This window comes from Alligator sinensis, unplaced genomic scaffold (assembly GCF_000455745.1).
Source record: "Alligator sinensis unplaced genomic scaffold, ASM45574v1 scaffold199_1, whole genome shotgun sequence".
In the NCBI taxonomy this organism is placed as follows: domain Eukaryota; kingdom Metazoa; phylum Chordata; order Crocodylia; family Alligatoridae; genus Alligator; species Alligator sinensis.
Window position 1 is genome coordinate 1,509,010 of NW_005842008.1, and position 12,249 is coordinate 1,521,258.

The 12,249-nt window shown below is 42.0% G+C and overlaps 1 protein-coding gene across 1 annotated transcript in view; it reads right to left on the bottom strand.

Annotated features, from left to right (window-relative positions):
- The window catches only part of FAM69A (family with sequence similarity 69 member A), a 12,756-nt gene extending 3,604 nt beyond the window's left edge, over positions 1-9,152 (bottom strand). Inside the window, exons 1-4 of the mRNA XM_006021834.3 lie at positions 8,842-9,152; positions 3,730-3,864; positions 3,323-3,430; positions 1,434-1,610 (exon numbers count right to left, since the gene is read on the bottom strand). Of these exons, the coding sequence (XP_006021896.2) occupies positions 1,434-1,610; positions 3,323-3,430; positions 3,730-3,864; positions 8,842-8,844 (423 nt within the window). The 5' untranslated portion in view covers positions 8,845-9,152. The remainder of the gene's footprint in view (positions 1-1,433; positions 1,611-3,322; positions 3,431-3,729; positions 3,865-8,841) is intronic.
- Between the last annotated feature and the right edge of the window lie 3,097 nt (positions 9,153-12,249).

Sequence of the window (12,249 nt, forward strand, 5' to 3'; positions counted from 1 at the left end):
AGCAGCACTCCCCTTTTGGACTGGACCATGCTGCTGGACTATTAAAGTCCCCAAAACAGAAGAAAGTTCCCTCCCCTCCACGCTCAGCGGCATGTCCCCTCCTCCAGTCACTGCTGCCTTCTCCACTATCCCAGGGGGCAGAGCTGCTCCAACTGGGCCGCATGGGGGCTGGACTGACCTAAGGCAGCTACAGCACAGCTTCCCACACTTGCTCTTGGAGGGAGTGAGCAGTTTCAGGGAATCTACACCCTCCCCACTGTGGCTGCTACTGTTCCCAGCTGAGCCCAGCACCCACACAGCCCAGCTCAAGCTAGCACAAGCAGCTTTGAAGCTTCTCCCACCCCTCCTGGGACAGCATGGAAAGCAAGCAGCAGTGATTGGAGGAGGAGAGGATAGAAACAGAAGGGAGGACCCACCTCTGAGCACAAAAACAAAGCCCTTTTCTGTAGACTACATATGGGAATAGAAATAATTTTTAGTATGACAACTCTACTTTCAGTGTAGTACAGAAAAATATTTAAGTCTCCTTCATCACACTTGTTAAAGAAACTGATGCTGGCTAAGTTCTAGGAAAGTGATCTCAACTTGGGTGTCATAGCACCCTGGGGTGCCTTCAGATCCATTCAAAGATGCTACAGGATGTCAAGCAATGTTTGCACTGTTATTAACAAGATTCACAAGGTAAACCCTGCATCCATAGCATTAAAAACATTCTGACCTGCTGTGGTCCGAGCTCTTTGCAACAGGAGAATTGTTTTTTTATTTTCTGTAATCAAAAATGTGAGTGAAAACTAATATCTGCCATTTTCTAGGGGAGCCTCGAGTCTAAAAAGGTAGAGCAGCACTGTTTTAGAATAACCATATTTAAAATATTGTTCCTTTTCCAAAATGAACAGGTCTTCTGGGATCCCACCAGTATTATAAATGCCACATGAAACCTAGCTAAAACTGCTCAAAATTGCAGCGCAAGCCTACCTTTTAAAGCTCCAAAAAATTAAAAATTTAAAACATGGGAAGGTGACACTCCTGCTTCCCTTTAGATACATCACTTCTTACTCTTCTTTTAGTTACCTCATGACTTTCTAAGACAAGCATCAGAGGCTACAATTTCTCTCTCATAGGATCATGGCTAAAATTTCTCTCTTACAGGATCATGTCAGTAGCCAACCATTGAAGCCTATAACAAAATTGAATTTTTTCCCCCAATCACAGAATGCAGTTGATTCTTTAAGTGAATATACTTTAATTTGCATCTGTGTTTAGATAATATGTTTTCATAACTGTATTATTTAGCATTTTATTTCTGTTCATATACTGTTACAAAACTACAGAGTTGTTGGAATTGAAACAAAAAGAAGGAAAGAATCAGGGAAAAAAGCATGAGTCTGGTGAGAACCAGCATCTATAAGTATTTTCTTTAGTAATACACTTACTTTAAAAAGACCATATACCATTTCTTTGAATTTCTGAACAGTAGTTCCTCTTGTTGGCTTATCAAACAGAACTATTTCCTTTCTTGGTTCCAGTTCAGTTCCAAGATCAAGGTGAGCAGCTTCTTCCATCTGGCATTTTATGACACCTTGCAGAATACCCCACATTCCTAAATACATCTAGAGGAAAAAAAAGGCAACATGATTCAAAAATCATAGAAGATTTTCCTCTAAACTCCTCCTCTGCTTCATAATTGCTTAAAAAGCGAGGTATATACATCCTTTAAAGCAGAGTGTAGGATTTGCTCATGGAAGTGTACTGACAGCTGTTGGACAGGCAGTGACAATTTCACATCCAATAATAGACTTTAAAAGTTAAGAGAGATATCACTATATTGAAAATCATAAAGAACAAAGGCTTCATCATCTATGGAAGCATACTTCATACATAGGAATCCACAAGTTATCCATTAAGGATAAGGCATACACTTTGCTTTGGCTTGAGGGAGCAGCCAAACAGAGAAGAAGCATGCTATATTTAAAAGCAACCAACTGTCCCAGATTTTGTGGGACAGCATCCCCAAAGAATCTCTAAAATTGAACTTTTTTCCCAAAACTCGAAATATTGGTCCTGAATTGACCAACTCTCCCTCCTCCTTGAATGTTTGCATGATGATAGCCCTGTCTCCAGACAGTGAGGAACCTGATGCTGCCTGGCACAAAGCTAAAGCAGTATACAGCTGTGGTCACTTGCCTGGGTGTAGCACCATATGGGAGTTTTGCTTCTCTACAGAGCTATTTAGCCCAGGTGCAGCATCACATTAAAGGCAGCTACAATATTCAGAACTAGAAGTAGTGTAGAGCACTTGTTCCAGGATCCTGTGAAACCTCTGGAACTGTCCCAGATTTTGTTCCCCAAATGTTGATTACTCTTCCTGTACTAGAACATAAGCATTCCATCAAAACCTTTAATACATATTGAGTCTCAGTTTTGGAAGTGATTGTGCTGTAGGTCCTAGTTGCTCAGACTGAGAGACCACAGCAATCAGTTTCACTGGGTGCATCTACACATTCATTAATGCGCAGTGCACATTCAGTTTAGTACTTGCTTAATGAAGTACTAAATTGCAGTAACTGCAGTTACTGCACAGTAGTGCCAGTGCATAGTTTTTTAGTGACACTTACTGTGCAGTACCCTAATACTACTGCACAGTAGCATATTACCATGGTTTTTGCCAGGCACATTATTGTGTAGTGTTATTAGGCTACTGTGCATTAAGCATCTCATGTAGACGTGCCCACTATGGTTTAAAGTTTTAGCATCTGATTTGTAAAATAAAGAGGGCACATGCATGTGCTTATATGTGCTGACATGTATATACACACATGCAGAGAATGTTAGAGAACACACATTTTTATAGTATGAAACCGCAAAAACAAGTACACAAGGAAATGCCAAATACACATGTTCGCTGGTTGACACTTCTTTCCCTCCCCCAAATTCTTCATAGATTTTTCCACACTCAAGTGTAGAAGATTTAAAAACATCTAGAGATATTTAAGTTATGAGTGATACCCTTCACCTTTAATAGTAACCAACAGCTGAATGAAATAAAAACTCAAAAAGAATCAGAGATTACTATCCTGAACTGATTGGCAGATCAGAATTCACTCTTGTGCAATAGAACTATACAAGTGCTGCATCTTGGAATCCTTAGTTTAAAATACCTACATTTGAAATGTTTTTGTTTGCTGAGATATTTAAACTTTGTTTGACTTATTGTTTAAGAGAGATCTGATACATTACAACAAGGCCTGCCTAAAAATTACAAAACCCCCTAAACAAGCTAGCTAACAAATAATGTAACTAGCTCAGATGAATAATGGCATACCTGATTATTGGGTTTTGTTGATAAACATTTTCCAAAATACAGAGTTTCTTTAGCACAAAGACTGCTGCATGCTGATCCATCAATAACTCCAGTCTTATACTTATCACACTGAAACAAATAAGTGAAACATTGTGTAGAGCAAAAAGAAGGGACAATAAAGTGTGTGTGTGTGTGTGTGTGTGTGTGTGTGAATATAGTCATATTGCCTTATTTATAAAAGTCACATGCTTCCAGGCTATGAAACTATCTATAAGTAAATTATCTGCAAGTAAACTGAATTATTTTTATTGAATATGGTTGATTTAATAAACAACACTTTAATAAAATTACTTGTGTAACTACTGAATGATTCAAACAAATCACAGGATGATAAAAAGCTGAAGAACAAGCGATAGAAGTATACTTACTATTATTTTCTTACAGTCATGCCCTCTGCATAGTTCTGTGTAAGTGGAGTACTGAACATATATAATCCAGCTGCCAACAAATACTACCAACCAGGAGATGAAGAGATATTTCATCCGCATGTATGAGAAGCGAGCCTAAGGATGAAAAACAAAAATAAAATGTAATTCATCCAGCCATAATATTGTCAGCTTCCACTGTCCTAATATGATTTGCCATTTAGGCTTTATATACAACCCAACCAATTTTTTACTGGTATGTAAAAAGTAGGGTGGGGGCACCTTAGAATAACTGGTTCAGAGAAGCATGAACTAGGAAAAATCCAAGATGTTACCATGCCCTGTCTTTTGCCTGATTTCAGACTAACAAGACTAGCAAAAAAAACCTGGTGCTGTATTGCAACTGGGGAGGAGGTGGGGAGGATGAGGGCAGGAATAGAAATGAAAACAGCAAGGCATAGAGGGAAGTTGGGCTGAGAACCAGTTTAATACAAATTTTGTACTTTCACATTCTTCCTCCTGTAAGAACCACTTCTTGCTGATTTAGCACTTCAAAATGACAGGCATAACAGCTTCAACAAAGCAGGAACTTGGTTGAAGATAGAACCTTACACAGATTTAAAAATTATCATCTAATAGTGTGTTTACAGAGAGGCTAATGTAGGAGGGAATAGTTTCCTTTGTGTTGAAGTCTCCCTCATCCTTGAAAATGCACAAGATAGCTATACTATTGGAAGTTTCCTGTGTGCCATTTTGGCCTAAAAGGGTCTGCTAGATTGCCGTATTTAATTTGACTGCTTCCACCCCATTCACTCATAGGAGACACATGGGGGAGCACAGGGGCCACATGCCCCCTGCCAGATTTCTGTTCCAATGGTGAGGCACAGGGCTGCAGCCTGGCTTGGAGCCAGGGCCCGACAGCAGCAAAGGCAGCAGTGGCAGTGCAATTTCTGCACTGACAGCAGGGCACGAGCCTGCAGCTCAGCCAGACCCAACAGCAGAGGGGTGGCGGCAGCACAGAGTTGTGCCCCCTTGCTGTCAACACTTACACATCATCTATGCACTCACTACATATTATCCTGTAATCCTATCGGTAGTTTTTTCTTTTTTATTCTATTAGTTTGGAGGGTTTGATGTTTGCGGGGGGAAGAGATGATCTCCGATTTCATAGACATTAGGGCTGGAAGGGACCTCATAAGATCATCAAGTCCAGCCCCCTGCCCCGATGTGTGGGGCTTCTTGAGAGTTGGGGTGGGAGAAGGATAGGAGGGAGGAAGTAGGATGGTGCTGCTATGGCCATTTTCTTTCTTTCTACTGACAAATCTGGAGTACTAGACCCAGGAACAGCAGACAGGATTTCCAGGGGGGGGGGGGGGGGGAGGAGGGAGAACGGGGGAAAAGAAAGAGAAAACAAAGAAGCAAAGACCAGTCTTAGCAATAGGAAAGCTAGATATGCAGTTTATTCTTTTCCAGCCCTGTAGAATCTCTTCTTTATATGGTAAAATACATTACTTGAGAACCATGTAGAAAGAAGCAATACTGGAAAGGCAAAAGTGGAAATGAGAGTTAGTAAAGTGAAAATGGACATAAAAGGTTCTATGACTGAAGATGCCAACTTTGAAGCAAAACCAAAACAGCCATTCATTTCAAATTTCATCTGAAACTGATGAATAACTATAGTTCCAAGAGAGATCTGTAACAGAGTTGCTGTAAATTAAAGCATCTTCCAAATTAAAACCCAATCAAAGAGAATAAGAGATGCTTAAAATAAAAAATTTTAGTTAGGGATGTTCCAATCTAACAAGTAAGGAATAAGATCACAAAGAGTTCAAAATGAATGCTTAGATTTTTAGAAAAATGCATACCCCCAAAACCCTCTGCCCTCAGCACTGATTTTACTTTTAAAAGTACTTTATCTTCCATAATTAGATTCACAAAACATGTTACCCCTTATTTCATGTACTTTCTAATTAATGGTTTATTATTTTTATAGCTCAAATATTTTGCCAGGTACTTACAAACAAGTATAAAATAGCAAAATCTTGCCCAAGAGACATTTTAAATGGTCCCTGTACAGATACTTTCTCTTGGGTATTGTGCCAGTAGTCCAGCATTATGTTGAAGAACGCAGGGTGCTAATGAATGCTTGCTATTTCAGGAGAGAGAACCCCCAACAGCTTGCTGCCATTAAAAGATCTGCTAGAACAAAGTGCAAGCAAGAAGGTATCTGAAACTTTTAGCTAAATTAGTTTGTGCTTAGTTCTCCCCAAAGTTTCATTCTGATACAGTCTTGTTTGCTTAATATCCTAAACAGTTGCATAAGTGCCAAGAAAACACATTTGAGAATTCTGTTCAGGCCTTCACATCTTACCACTGAAGCTGTTCAGCCAGTTTGATTAGTTACAACAGCCAAGAAACACTTGGTATACATAGGCAATCTGGATATCACGAGAGTGACGTTTTGCCCAAATCTGCCCGTTTTCCCTGTTTATGGAACAGAAGCGCCAGAGAAGCAACTCTGTAATTAGGTCTTCAAGACTCCATTCTAAGTTTCATGCTTGCTTATTTAGCTTGAACAGACATTTTCCCCTTCCCTCCTCTTACCACTAAGATACAGAATTTTCTAGGAAAAAAACCTAAATTAATATCAAAGAAGTAGACAGAAACACAAGCGAGGGGAAAGCATCCCAACTCCCCCCCCCCCCAAACCCAACCTCCCCATCCCTGCCCCACGTCACATTAAATAAAAAGTAATTTATGAACCCAAATTCCGTTTATAAAAGTGACTGCACTTTGGAAAATGCTACCCACTTGGGTAGCATTTTGGTGTTGCTTATACTATAAGATTGAGAAACCTTGGGCTACATTAAAAAAAAGAAAAGGATGCTGCGAAAGTTGGCACTGACTATTCTAATCATCCATGGCACGAGGATTTTTCAAATAGTGGACAAGTCAAATAGAAAAGTAGTAGTCTAATGGTAAGCTTTTTAGTAGCTCTGGTATCAAGAAGTAAAATTTAGAGCACTATCCCTCAAAGTACATTAACATTTCATGCCATCGCAGACTTCACAATTAATAAATTCATACCTGCAATCTCTATAAAATAAGGAGTTTGGTTGTTTTTTAAAAACAAAAACAAAAATAAACCACCTACTTTGCAGAAAACAACAACAAAGATTAGGAGATTTGTCCCAGGACTCAAAGGAAGTTTGAGACAAAGTAAGAATCTAAATCAGCAGTTCAAGTCTACTGCTTGAATTGCAATACTATCTTTCTCACTTTCACTGTCAAAATATTAAATACATTTTTAAATTGGTCTCATTATATAGTCCATTTAGACTTATTTTTTAGTCTCTCAGGAAAAAAAATGAATTTCACTTTGAAGCTATGGAATTTTTGAGCTGAGTAATGAAAAACAAGCAGTAGAACTCTCAGCATAAAAAATGACTTTTTTTGGTGGGGGGAGGGGAATAAACTTGCACTTGCACTTCTGAGCCCAGGTAGGTTATGTTGTAAAGAAATACTATTTATCAATCCGTGCTAAAGAGGCCATATGAAAAAAAAAAGATGTTTAGACTTCTTTAATAACATTAATAAGCAATATACTAACATATAAACATTTGAAATATTTCACTATTTGAAATATTGCACTTTGCAAACATCTTAGTCCTTTGCTTTTGCTCCTGAATGGTTAGTTTTACAAATCAAATTACTTCAACAAGATGCTCACTCAGGAAACATGCATCATTCAGTAGCAGAATTATTCAGTACCCTTGACATGCTTTTGGATTGTTGGAGAGAGAAAAATGAGTGCCTTTTCCATGAAGCAGTTCATTTGCCAAGAGAAAACACAAGACAAAAAAAACAAACAACACAAAACCCCCACAAAAGCTCTAGTTTTAAAGTCACAGCTATTAAAAAGATTTTTTCTTTCCTCAAATATTAGCTTCTCTAACCTTTCATGTAAATGGCTAAATGCTGCAGTTTAGAAATCAGAGAATTTGAAGTTTTTATGATGCTTGGGAAAAATACTGTAAAGTAATGAAGCTAGGATAAATGTGGCACTGACTTGAGAAGAGGTGCGGGGGCAGAAAAACAACAGCTGCAATTGCAGCCGCACAGCCATGCTGGCAGCACAGCAGCATAGGCAATGCTTAGGGGGAAATGGGGGGGCATGTGTCCCCCCCTGAGATTGGCCCTCGCCAACCAGAGATTGGGGGCAATGGCCAGTGCCTCCCCTGAGAATATGGGGGCACTAAGAAAAGCACCGGCAGTACTTCTGGGTTTGCCGCCAGACCCTTTTGCTGGCGGTGGCAATTAGTCGATGGGGACCCGACCCTTCCCCTCTGCTGGGGGTTCCCTAGGATCAGGAGGCGCCAGTCACCCATGCACTGCCACTGCCTGGATGCCCTACTATGCCTCTGGGAAAATATTAAAATATTTTAAAAACCCAGTGCCAAGAAGATGAGGTGGGGTGGGGGCAAGATGGATTGCCCATGCTGTGCAAGCAGTCAAGGGGGTGTACTGGGCAGCCCACATGATGGTGGGGAGCCAGTGGTGCCTGCCTGTGTGGCATGCAGCCCCTGGGTTTGTGGCCCCCAGATGCCTGGAAGTTGGGACAGCCCTAATTTAACATAATACTATACATCTTAATTTAATATAAAATATACTTGAGAAGAACATGAACTAAAAAACACATAATAATTCAGGTAGCCTAGAACAACAGCAATGTGTGAGGTACCTCTTATTTATACTCAGCTGTTTGGGGAAGGCCGAAAAATGTTTAGAAAAAAAGTGATTCTAAATCAGATCAATGGTCTGCCAAGTTCAGTAGTCAAATCACTGACAGTACTAGATATTTCAAAGGCAAGTGCAAAAAAACTCATAAAGGATTTTTTATCTAAACAATTTTTAGATTCTAGAATCTAAAACAATCACTAGATCATGAAGATTATGGTTCAGATCATATATTTTGCCTGAACTAAAAAAATCTATTTAATTCCAAGGTCCCAATAAAAGCTCAACACACACTATTCCAGGTAAACTCCTGCTCAGTCTCTGATGGAAGACCTATACATGAACTACCTGTAGAAAGGAGACTGAAGTGCCTCTTACCATTAAAGAAGGTGGTCCCTCCAAATCAAGGTTGAGGTCAGTGATGGGCCAGTGTAAGAAAGCTCACACTTGGCTGCCTGCATCATATCTGACCTGTGAATAAACAGAGGATTTAAGTTTCCAGGGCAGCCACTTCATTACCTTTCTAACATACATTAGAACTGATGACAAATTGAATGGGTCAGTGAACTACTGTTTTTTAAATAAATTATTTTAGTTTTTTAATAATATGATTAGGTGGCCTAGAGTTCCTGCTAAGGAAAAAAACTTGGGGTTTTAAGCCAGACTTGCATTTTTGTTATGATTTTAACATCTACACCTTCAGTGTAGCAAGGCATTGCTAAAGACACATTTGAGGAAAGGGAAACTCAATGGAACAATCAGTGGTTGCCATTACGTTGGTACAATTATCAGTATTTTATCCATTTTTGGATCTTTGTGTTGTCTCAATTTTGTGAGCTCCAAACCAAAAAGTGACCAATATTTTTAGTATGTAGGAGTGTAGTAAAATAATATTTCTTTGTAATGGAAAAACTTTAATTATAAATAATATAATACAGCAACATGTACAAACCAGCCAAAATAGCTGTGGAATGAAAGGTGAAATGTGATATGAAAACATGTAGATATTATAAGGGTTATCTTCACTTGTTCCAGATATTACTGAAAGTAATACTAGCAGAATATTATTATTTCCTGAAATAAAACTATGGAATTAAGTACTATGCCATTACCCAATGTAAGGGCCCCTGTTATGTTATAAAGTACTTGGTAATACAAGCTTCAGATTCCATTAAAAAGTTTTTTTGGATTGTTTTTAAAACTACAGGCACTTTAGAATGAGTATTCCAATTTCATGCTATCCTCCTGCCTCGCTACAGGCTAGCTGAATTTAAAATTCAGATAAACTATAGCATGAATCAACAAAAGACAAAAGCAAATCACAGTAGGAATATAACATCATTGCAGAAACTTGAGTGCCAAACAACTCTGAATGACAGGGTAAATCTTTAAGTGGTTCAAGTGAAACATCAGTTCTTAAACAGTTGAACTCAGTAATGTATTAAAATAAAGAACTACTGCCTCCAACTGCACCTTAAAAGAGCTCCTTATTTATATGTACAGGTTAAAAAATGCTCTTTTAGAATAATAAGCACTGGAAGCTCAAAAATCTGATATTTGGGATTTACCATTTAAAGAAGAATCTCTATTAAAAATATTGCTAAGGAAACTACACTCAGGTCTCTCTTTATGCAAATTCATTTTGTGCAAATTTGCTTATATGCAACAACCTTGTTTATGTCACAACCCAAGGGTGTGATTTTTGTTTTGTGTGTGCTTTGGCACCACTGAATTATGTTCCCACTAAATTGCAGCTTCTTTGCACAGTGGAGTTTTCTGCTGCAGAGGAAACCCCCGGTGTAAAAGAATTCCCGCCAATTTGTAGCTTCTTTGCAGGGTGCATTTCTTTGTTGCAGCACAGAAATGCTCGTTGCAAAGAGTTCCCGCCATTCGTATTCTAATTCGAGCCCCATTATTGGCTTGCGTGAAATTATTCACACGTGGCGGCTAGTGATTGGCTTGCTAGCCGTATAAAAAGCTTGAGTGGTTTCCGCCCAAGTTGGAGGACTCCATGAACACCAGGAGGAGGAGATTTCATGCTGTGTGAAGATCTCTAAGCGCTGTGGAGCCTATTGGACCCAGTGCATTTCAAGCAGGCAACAGGGGTCTGATCAGCCTCTAGCCTCTCCCCGTCACCGATCGCAATCCTCGATGTATCCCTCTTCTTGCGCGCAAAAGGATCCACGGAGCCTTGACAACTCCGTGGGAGTGATCCGAGTGTTGTCTGAGTCCTCAAACGAGGATTTAAGCAGAGCTGTGCCTGGGAAACTGTCCAGCCTACACCACGACCATCTTCGGTGTAAGTAAATAATCTTGAATCAACCATTACGCGTCCGTGCCTAATTCCAGCGTGTCGCCTGTTCTCTCTGACCCAGCTTGCCCGGGCTGCTGGCCACAGCCCGCGCGGTGCGAAAAAGGGCCCGGACCGCTCCCGGCCCGCACAGTTTATACCAGAAATTTGCTTTGTGGGAGAAAAATTCGATGTTATGCGAAGTCAGCCAGCAATGAGCTCCTTGCAGGCTGGCAGAGTTCCAGCCTGCAGGGAGCTGGGAGGAAGCTGAAGGCAGCGAGACAGGGGGCACCATGTGCATATAACAGCACATACATGTGGCCCCAAGTAGCCTTGAGGGCAGCTTTGGCAGGTAAGTGGGGGGGTAAGAGGAGGATAGAGGCCTCTGTAGGGAGGGAACTAGGCAGGGCTGGGCCTGCTATCCAGCCGGGGGGCTGCTTGGGGCTGTGTGCAGGCGCAGGGCCTTAACAGGGAGCAGGACAGAGCCTCTGGTGGCTCATTGTGGGAGGGCTGGCTCCCCACTGCCACGCACACTTCCAAGGGGAAAGGGCAGATGCACAAACGCAGTGGGCCCTGGCCCCAATCCTGGACCCGGCTCGACTCCTCTGCCTGCTGCCATGCACACTTTTAAGGGGAAAGGGCAGATGCACAGGCACAGTGGGTCCTGGCCCCGATCCTGGGCCCGGCTCGGCTCCTCTCCCTGCCTGGTCCCAGCATCCCTCATGCTGCTGCCCTGGCCATGCGCCTCCTGTGGCACAGGGCTGTGCCCCTCAAAGAGCATCAGGCACAGGAGGCGTGTCCCCAGGGTGGAACAAGACGAGCAGCTGCCATTCCCTGCTGCTCTGCTTCCCAACCCCAGTTGCCTCTCCAGCCTGGTGGGCATGACCCAGCATGGCTGGGAACAGCGGAGCTGCACAGAGAGGCTATGAGCTCCCTGCTGCACCAGGTCATGCCTGCTGGGCTGTGGAGGCTTGGGGGAAGGGAAGCAGGGAACAGTGGGACTGCATGGAGAAGGTGCTTGCCCTGTGCTGCCTTGGCGACGCACCCACTGCATGTTCCACTGCTTGCAGCATGGGGCAAGCACCTTCTCTGCGCAACCCCACTGTTCCTTGCTTCCCTGTGGCTCCGCAGCCCGGTAGGCATAAGCCGGTGTAGCAGGGATCTCATAGCTTCTCCACGCAGCCCTGCTGTTCCCAGCCAAGCCAGGTTGCGCCCACCAGGCTGGAGAGGCACCTGGGGAAAGGGAAGCAGGGTGGAGCCAGGAGCACCAAACAGCAAGTGTTCCCTGCCACACTTCTTCCCTGCCCAGGGTGCCTCTCCAGCCTGCCCCATGCTGCCCTGGCGACACACCCCCATGCATGCCACTGCTTGCAGCACAGACCTTGCAGCCTCTCCACGCAACAGTTACTATATTGTGCGATTACTGTTTGAGTTGGTCATGGTTTTGGGGGGGGGGGGGCAGTAGAGTGAGGCTGGTACATATCCCTATTAATTAC